The 10,029-nt window shown below is 37.1% G+C and overlaps 1 protein-coding gene across 2 annotated transcripts in view; it reads right to left on the reverse strand.

Annotated features, from left to right (window-relative positions):
• Positions 1-835: 835 nt before the first annotated feature.
• Positions 836-10,029, reverse strand: part of GIPC2 (GIPC PDZ domain containing family, member 2) — a 104,419-nt gene continuing 95,225 nt past the window's right edge. For both annotated transcript variants that reach the window (XM_010857575.1, XM_010857576.1), the window contains exon 6: positions 836-4,688. In XM_010857575.1, the coding sequence (XP_010855877.1) occupies positions 4,543-4,688 (146 nt within the window). In that variant the 3' untranslated portion in view covers positions 836-4,542. The remainder of the gene's footprint in view (positions 4,689-10,029) is intronic.

Raw genomic sequence — 10,029 nt, forward strand, 5'->3', positions numbered from 1 at the left:
GCAGTGACACTGGAAAGAAGTAGACATATTCAGTAAGTATTTTTTAGAATTGAAACGACTTGCTGCTGAATTTGACAAAGTAAAAGAGCAATGAGGTGAATTATGATGCCATTTCCTATTACAGAAAATTAAGGAAAGTAAGACTTTTAAGAAAAGTCTAATGTTTCATGCCAGACATGCTAAGGATTTGACACACTTGGTGGAGATGTCAAGGAAACAGTTGAATATCTGAGGGTAGAGCTCCAAAAGAGGCCCATCCTCCTGATTTGGGGGTTGAAAATATAATGATGTTTAAAGGCACAAGAACAGATGAGTCACCTAAGAAGAGGTAAAGTAGGGGATAGGCCCAAGGCCTGAGGAACACCGTGGGTGGAGGTCAGGTTCCCTGGTAGCTCAGCTGGTAAAGAATCCACCTTCAATGCAGGAGACTCCAGTTTAATCCTTGGGTTGGGAAGATCTCCTGGCAAAGAGACAGGCTACCTACTCCAGTATTCTTGGGCTTCCCTGGTGGCTCAGATGGTAAAGAATCCACCTGCCATGCAGGAGACCTGGGTTCAATCCCTGGGTTGGCAAGATCCCCTGGAGGAAGGCATGGCAACCCACTCCAGTATTCTCCCCTGGAGAATCCCCATGGACATAGGAGCCTGGCGGGCTACAGTCCATGGGGTCACAAAGAGTCGGACACGACTGCACAACTAAGCACAGCACCACACATGCTAAAAACACAAAGGCCTAGACAATCACGTGTGTTATTCCCATCATTTGGACAAAACTAAGGAGTCTGACATTTAAAACCCCAAATTTTTGTTGTTTTCGTCATAAAAACACTCATCACTTTTTTTCATTAAAAGCTTTTTATTTGAGTTCTATTTGAAATATAAGAAATATAAAGTTATGTTAGCTTTGCAAATAATTTATATTTGATCAATACATGAAATTTTATACATTGTAAGTAGAAATACAGCAAATATTGTTTTTAAACAATATCAAATATAATTTTAATTTCACGTATTAATAGATTTCCAAGTTCAATCTCAAAAATACATCTTAAAGTGTAAGATATGATTTTTATAAAAGAGAAAAAAAATTTCTTTTCAAAAAAATAGAATATTTTACCTGTATATAGTCAATGCTGTATGCATGGCACAAACAGTTCAAAATATAAAATGTTTACTTAAAACTATCCTTCAGAATTTTTTTATTTTTTTCTATAGCTTGAAAATATTTATGACTGTACATAAGTGTCATGGAGATGTAATGCCTCCAATGAAATAAAGATGTCATATTCAACTTTTGCTTGCCCTTCTAGCAGATAATAACTGTGAGTCATTTCTTGGAACTAGGTTTTCAGGTAACAGGTAGGGACAGGCTGTGCCACTGGTACACTTCACAATCTTAGAAACATTTTATAATCATGATAAATTACTCTGATAGCACTTCCAACCTGTGTCAAGAAGATAATAAAAGTGCATTTTACACAGAGCACTAATACTTGGGACTGTGAGTTGAATAGCAGCTTCTATCTCCTTACTCACCCACAGCTTGAGTAAAATACTCACCTGCCCTTTTAATCTATTACTTCCTCCAGAATCACAGCATACTATTAGTATCCATATTTTTCAGCTGTATCACTGAGTGAAAGGGTAATCATATGATCATTCTTTTACATCTTTGGTGGATAATTGTGCTCTATTAGAAGAACCATTATTTTGAAAACACCATTTGCAGATGAAATTCATTTTGCTACTATGCTAGGGAGGCAATAACTGAAGGAAACAGGAAGGCCCTCTCCGGACTTGATGGAGGTCTAGCAACAACAACGAGCTAAATAAATGTGCCTCACTTGGAAAATGTCTACTTGTTAAAGGTGTGGGGGAATACTGCAAATTAAACATTATTTGGAAAAATTATCTCTATTTAGCTAAATATCTGTCACATTAGACTATTGGCTATAGCAGCTTCAAAAAGAGGTTAACTGATTAAATCTTTTATAATTGAATTCTTAAAGAGTTTCACATGGTATAATTATATAACGGTGTTTCTGAAACATCACAGAAACCCAAAATGTACTCATTTGTAATCATCAGAATGTGTAAACCTGGTCAGACCCAAGCTATGCTCAAGAACCCAAAGTTCAAACATCCTTTGATTTTTCTCCACGGGGGGAAAAAAATGGAGTGAGCTCTTAGTGGCCACTGAAAGGTGCTGTTTTGTGTGAAAGGAAAACAAGAATAAAATAAATAAAACAAGAATCAAAATTTTAAAAAGAATAAAACAATCATCCTCCACTATGAAAAAAAAGTTCTTTGAGAAAAAACAACAGAATTCTGAAAATGTTTAGTGGTTCCCAGAAACATGGCACAGTTAAAAAAATGTCCGTGTCATTGTAACAGTAGAAGGGTATCCCCATCTTGTAGACTGTAAGACCTGAAACCTGTTTTTTTAATGCACTGGGAATTTTAAGGCACAAAAAAGAGAGATATTTTCAGGTATGAGAACAAAATGACATAAAGAAACTGACCTTGTTATCAGTTTAGCAGTAGAGGTGAGAGAGAACATTTCAAGGCAAAAACCTATTACTAAGAAAGCACCTGTGCCCAGCTAAGACCCTTAATGATAAATGCTCATGTAATGTTAACAAGCAAGTTACCGTTGCAATTGTACATGATTGTCAGTACCTTACACATCAAAATTCTAGAGAAATCATGGTAAGGACAACCACTTTGTAAATACGGGATTCCATAAATCACAGGGAATTTGCACCAAGTGTCAGCATTCATCTATATCCAAAAGGGAAAGAGAACCAGACAGCATCAATAATAAACAATGCCTCATCATTTCAGATCTAACATCTAGTGCCAAAAAATTTGTTTTGTTTAAACTGAAATATTTCTGTGAACCTCCTAAGTCATCCAATAACTTCCCTATCCCAAAAAATATCAGCTCTTTTATAGTATGTTCTTCTACAAGAAATGGTATTAAGAATTAACAGGCACGTGGGAACCTCCAAAAGAAATTCACTAAACAAGTAGCAACAAATTACTACAGCCTGAGCGGGATCCTATTTCCAAATGATGGGCAAGGGCAGTAAGACAATCCACTTCCTATAAACTATTTTTGTTACATGTTAATGACAAACAGTTTCTGTGAAGGTTTCAGATCAATGAGACAAAGAATATCAAGCTTCAAAGAATTAAATGTATGTGAAAAAGAGGGTGGAAGGCAGTAAAACTGAAGTTGCACCAGAAAACAAGTTATCTAAGCATTAACCCAGCATGAAAAGGGAACTACTTCTGATTTCCTAGAATATACCTCACACAGGTTATTATTTCCGATTACTATGGCAGCATGCAGCATTTTCCATCTAACACTTTAGAAAAATGCTTGGTCACACCATGCTCTGCCTTATTAAATGATCTATGTTGAAACCATTCATTTCCATTTCCCTTACATCTGTAAAATGTCAAGTAACAGTGATAAGACAGTCATTTACCCTCAATTTTCTCAATAATGTAAGGTTTTAGAGAGAGTGCATTAGAACTCCAAAGTAATAGAACATATTTTTCTCAACTTTCCCTTCCTCCTGCATTTTCACTTGGGGGAAATCTATTCTGATAGCATCTCCTTAAAAGTTCAGGAGGCTTAAAAGTTTTGCTCTTTAACCACCCCCAAAAATGTCCTCAAACACAGCTATTTTCTGAGTGAATATCTTTCAAAAGAAAAGTTCTACAAAGACTATAAAAAACTTTCTCTGGAATGCTTATAAAGGGTAACATAAGAGTAGGTATGAGTGGAAAAGAAATAATGTTGTAAGAACTGCTAAAAAAAATTAAATATTAGTGTTTTCTAACCTATCTTCCTCTTTTTCACCTTCTTCTACACATGCAAACACATATACAACACAATAGATTTCAACAAGTTTAAGAATCAAGAAAGCAATTACAAAGAAGCAAAAAATAAAAGTTAATCAATCCTTGTTTTAATAAAGACAGAAAGTAGGCCATAGACTTTAACAGGCTGTAGGAATCTTCCTCCCCTTACTCAGCAGGTTTAAAAATATATATATGTTACTAGACATCTAGTAGGCATGATTCACATTTCATGTTCTGAACCCATCCTGTTAAAACTAGTATAACAAAATGAAGACTGTATGAGGCAAACTATACTGCAATCCCAGTTTTTACTGTGTTAAGATCTTGCAAAAATAATTACAAAGCTATTGCAATCAACTTTTATGTGAAAAACAAAACACGGCTGTCAATGGGAAACAAAATTATCTATCTAGAAATATTCTCTAAAACTAACTTTTAAAAAGCTTTTCAATGAATATTAAAATTGGTTACATTTGAGGTAATTTATCTTAAGCATACTCCATATACAACTGCATTTAAAAAGTGCCCAAAAATCAAGACTATATTTCAAAAGAATGTATTCATACACATAAAACCAAGCCAGAGTCCATAACAGTGTCTGAAGGCAGATCTTACTTTTTTCTTAAGGAACAATGGTTCATTCTTTCAGAGTCGATCATTCGCATCGTAATCATTCTTGTTTGGCATCACCAATGACTCCCCAAACATCAAAGACAAATTCATCTGGGAACGCAAAATCTCCAAGAGTTTCATCAAGTGCCACAGCAAATTCATCTGGATTACCTTTGTCCTTTCCAGCTTCAAACATTGTAGTAGCTATCAAAAATAATTTTAAAAAATTAATGATACATGAAACAGCATCAGAGGACTGAGAAAAAGGGCAACAAGAAAAGCATTTTCTAAAAGTTACACAGATACATATATACATACTTCTAGCACAAAATAAGATGCTATTATCACATATCAAGTTAGCAAAGATGTTTTAAACCATCTATCTTCTGCACCCAGGTTTGCAGCTGCTACCCCGACCCCTCCTCTGTCTTGAAGTCTATCAGGTAGGAACTTCTGGTGTTCCTGTGGATGGAGCAAGAGTTCCTAAAAGAAAACCCTGTGGCTAACCCAGACAGGAAACCCAGAGTACACCCTTCCCCACTTCCCCATAGTCACTAGCTCGTTCTGTCCCCTCTGCCAGTCCCCCACCCACAACTATAAAAAAGGACAAAGAATAACAGTTTGTAATGGAGCAATCAAGCTGGAGAGAAGGGGGGGAAATCTGTCTACTCATGGAATTGAAGTAGCTCTTTTTGAGTCCATTTCCAGTTTGGGTTAGAAAGTGAAGATGGTGCCCTGGTTCTGTTTTTCTAATGAGTTGCCTGGACATATTTTAAGTCTGGGAAACCAGCATCTTCAGCAGTAAACATTCCCATGAGACCTGTACCACCTGGCGGGGACCCCATAAGACAGCTGGCTTTTTGTAATTCCTCTAAAGCACTAGCTACCAGAAGAGACAGTGTGGATGCGATTTGGGACTTGGGTGAAAATCTGCTGGGTAAAGGGAAATACCAAAGCCCAGCCTCTTTTTCTCCCCCAGGTTAATGTTTATATATGTATGCTGCTAAGTCGCTTCAGGCGTGTCCGACTCTGTGCGACCCCATAGACGGCAGCCCACTAGGCTCCTCTGTCCCTGGGATTCTCCAGGCAAGAATACTCGAGTGGGTTGCCATTTCCTTCTCCATTATATATGTATACATATATATATAGTTGTGCCGGATCTGTATTGCTGCACACAGACTTTCTCTAGTTGTGTAAGCAGGGGCTACTCTTCACTGTGGTAAGCAGGCTTCTCATTGCAGTGGCTTCTCTTGTTAAAGAGCACAGGCTCTAGGCACACTGGTTTCAGTAGTGCAGCATGCAGGCTCAGTAGCTACGGCTCATGGGCTTAGTGGCTCCATGGCACGTGGAATCTTTCCAGACCGGAGATCACACTCATGTCCCCAGCATTGGCAGGCAGATTCTTATCCGCTGTACCACCAGGGCAGTCCTCAGGTTAAGGTTAAACAAACCAAAGGTTGTATGATTTCTATGAATGAGCCAAGAGGTTGGTCCTTCCAATGAAAATCCACTAGATCTCTTAAGGACATTTAAGAACTGTTTCTCATCTCAAACATTTCAGTACTAACACGGGTAGGCTGGGGGAAGGGAAGAGATGTGGCCCATAGAGGAGCACCATAATCAGAGCAGAAGTGGGATGTGGATGGGGTGACCTGGGGCAGGGGTCAAAGTCCTAATTAAGTAAGAAGGGCTTCCTCTTGGCTGGACAGCCTGATATAGGGTGGAGTCCAGGTGTGGGAAGGGGGAAATGGGGGAGGGGAGAGGAAGACAGCAGCCACAATGATGAGACATTGGTTATATACATGGGCACGGATCACATAACCATATAAACACTGAATAATGGGAACCAAGTTTTGTCACTGTTAGGGAAAGATTAACAGGAAAAAGGAGAAAACTAGAATGAACTCTGCTAAATTAGAATTGTAGAGATCAGTGAAATACGTATTTTTAGAGAGAGATGAAAAACTATAGAGGTGAAGACATGAACACACACATTCCCCAATCCACTGGGAGGGCCTGGGAGAAGTGACATCCCAATAGCAATGAGCAGACAAAACACCCAGATCTTGGTTGTTAAATATCATTCTCCCCTAAAAAGAATCAGAGTTCCTCAGAGAAATGGCTGATTCCAGGGCTAGAGTAGGCAAAGTACAATATGAACCAAGAATGTCTCCTCCAGAAACTAATGTCTCCCAAAAAATGGTGGGAACATGTGAAAAGACACAGAAATCAGAATGGAAGAATTCCCATTGACCCAATGAGGGACAATCTGAGCATCAGAATTAGTGATGGTCATAGATTATAATCCTATTGAACAAAACAGGAAACCAAGAATCCATAATGAAATGATTGGTTGATTGACAAATAGATGGATGAAAGTTTGGTTGGTTGATTCACAAGGAACAGGATATTTACATAGCCTCAAAATATATCCTCACCAAATACTTATTATGAAGAGGATAACTTTACAGTGGAGAAGCTTAGCAGATACCACCTAAAGAAGTCATCAACATACCATCATAAACAGAACAAATCAAAGTCCTATGCCTCCAGGTAAGATATAATGAAAAGAACACAGCACTACATTTATGATATTTCTGCCAGAGGTGCAACCTGAATGCTATTATGAAAAAATAATCCAAAACTGAGGCACATTCTACAAAATAACTGACTTGTACCCCCCAAAAGTGTGAAGGTCATAAAAATCAAGGCTGGGAAACTATTCCAAATTGACACAAGGAAAAATAACACAGGATTTTGAATGTGCTCTTTTGCTGTAGTGAATATTAAGGTACTTGGTGAAATAAAAACAGGATATGATTAGATGTTAGTAATGTATCAATGTTAATTTCATGATTTGGATAGTTACGTTAGGGTTAGACAGGAGAATACCTTTGTTTATAGGAAATACACACTAAAATATTTGGGGGCAATAGTATATTGTTCATTTATTCTCAAATGGTTCAAGAGAAAAAAATTTGTACTGTATAACATTTCTATAAGTTTTGAGATTGCCTCAAAAAATATTTTAAGCAACAAAAAGTGAGGGAAAATTGAATCTCTTCCCTTTATAATCCCCCTGTCTCTCACCTTGCCCCAGGCTTCAACCATGACCCCAAAGCTTCTCCATTTACCATTAACCTAGAAATACATACTTCAAAAGGGAAGGAGGTCCAGCTGCAGGCAGATCTGTTCCAACCCAAAGGCCTTTCCAAGTTTCTTAAAACTTTTGTGTATTTTTAATGTATGCCAAGGCTGGCCAGGATATAGTGAAGCAAACACTCAAATATACTGGTGTGGACCTTGGTATTAATAAATTTGGCTTTTGAAAAACAATTTGACAAGTATCTATCTTTTAAATGTTCACATCCTTGGATCTATTATTACTATTTCCACTTCTGAGAATCTGTATGTTTCCTTCCAGTTTTATTAAGATAAAATTGACATACATTCCTGTACAGGTTTAAGGTACCCAGCATAAAGATTTCACTTATATATATCATGAAATGATTACCACAATGAGTTTAGTGAACATCCATCATCTCACATAGATACCAAAGAGTGTTTTTTCCTTTGTAATGAGAACTCTTAGGGTTTACCCTCTTAATTTTCATAAATATCCTAGGGCAGTGTTAACTATAGTCAGCATGTGTGCATTCCTAGTATTTATTTATCTTACAGCTCAAAGCTTGTATCTTTTAACTACCCTAAGCCAATTCTCCTTCCTCTTACCCTCCCCTCTGGTGGCCACAAATCTGATCTTTTTCCACGAGCTTAGTTTTTGGTGTTTGGTTTTGTCTTCAGATTCCACATAGAAGTGAGATCATACAGTGTTTTTCTTTCTCTGACTTATTTCACTTAGCATGTCTTCAAGTCTCATCCATGTTGTCACAAATGGCAGGATTTCCTTTCTATGGCTGAATAATATTCCATTGTATATATACCTCAACTTCTTCATTCACCTGCCCATAGGTACTTAGGTTATTTCCTTAGTCTATTTTCTTAGACTGATGTGAATAATGCTGCTACAAACACAGGGTACAGATATCTCTTCAACACAGTATCTTCATTTTCTTCACATAAGAGAATCTATACTTTTTAAAAAAAGTCTTAAAAATAGAAAAGAATTTAGCATTCATATTTTGTTTTAAAAAAACCTAAGATACAGAATCATTTTTTTATTTAATAAGACACAGGATCATGAAGTCACCTTTAGCATGATGAAATAAATTACATGAACTATTTTGAAGTAATTTTAAACAATGTTTATAACTTTGCAATAACGTGAGGAAATTTTTTGTTTTAATATTTACTGAAAAATAAGTACAAAAATTTTATATTACAATCACACTACATTTTTACAAAAATTTCTACATAGCATGGGTAAAAAGAGAAGTGTACGTTAAAGCAAGCCTGTATGCGAGACAGCAAAAGAGACACAGATGTATAGAACAGTCTTTTGGACTCTGTGGGAGAGGGAGGGGGGGATGATTTGGGAGAATGGCATTAAAACATGTATAATATCATATAAGAAATGAATCACCAGTCCAGGTTTGATGCAGGATACAGGAAGCTTGGGGCTGGTGCACTGGGATGACCCAGAGGGATGGTATGGGGAGGGAGGTAGGAGGGGGATTCAGGATGGGGAACACATGTACACCCGTGGCGGATGCATGTTGGTGTATGGCAAAACCAATACAATATTGTAAAGCTAAAAAATAAAATGAAATAAAATAAAATAATAAAAAAAAAAAAAAGAAAGACCCTTTGACAAAAAGAAGATGAAACCAGTTAATCGTAAATGAAATCAACCCTGAATACTCATTGGAAGGACTGATGCTGAAGCTGAAGCTCCAATACTTTGGCTACCTGATGCAAACAAGCCAACTCATTGGAAAAAACCCTGATGCTGGAAGAGTGAAGGCAGAAGGAGAAGAGAGCGACAGAGGATGAGATGGTTGGATGGCATCATCAATTCAATGGACATGTACTTGGGCAAACTCTGGGAGAAGGTGAGGGACAGGGAGGCCTGGTGTGCTGCAGTCCATGGGGTGGTGAAGAGTAGGATAAGACTTGGAGACTGAACAACAACAATCTTAATTATCTGCACTTTTGTTTAATTTTTAGTTGATAGCTCAAAATTCTGCTTGACATTTTCAAAATGTAGGTCTTGGGTTTGTTATTTTCCATCTTCTATCTCTAGAATAGTTTTTCATCTTAACTTTTGATATTTATCATAAACTCAAGTTATCATTTTTATGACCTTATGAATTAATAATACCAGCGCATTGTTTCCATCAACAAAATAACTATCCCATGTAAAGTAAATCTGTTATAAGTCTTAAACTTCAAGTGGATTCTTTAGACTTCTCCTGTCATATATTGAAAAGAGCCTAGCATTGTGCCTGGCATGTACTTCAATTTCAGTAAAAAATTAGATGAATTAAAAAAAAAAAAACATGTATAATATCATATAAGAAACGAATCACCAGTCCAGGTTTGATGCAGGATACAGGAAGCTTGGGGCTGGTGCACTGGGATGACC

Source organism: Bison bison, unplaced genomic scaffold (assembly GCF_000754665.1).
Source record: "Bison bison bison isolate TAMUID 2011002044 unplaced genomic scaffold, Bison_UMD1.0 scf7180017864382, whole genome shotgun sequence".
Taxonomy (NCBI): Eukaryota; Metazoa; Chordata; class Mammalia; order Artiodactyla; family Bovidae; genus Bison; species Bison bison.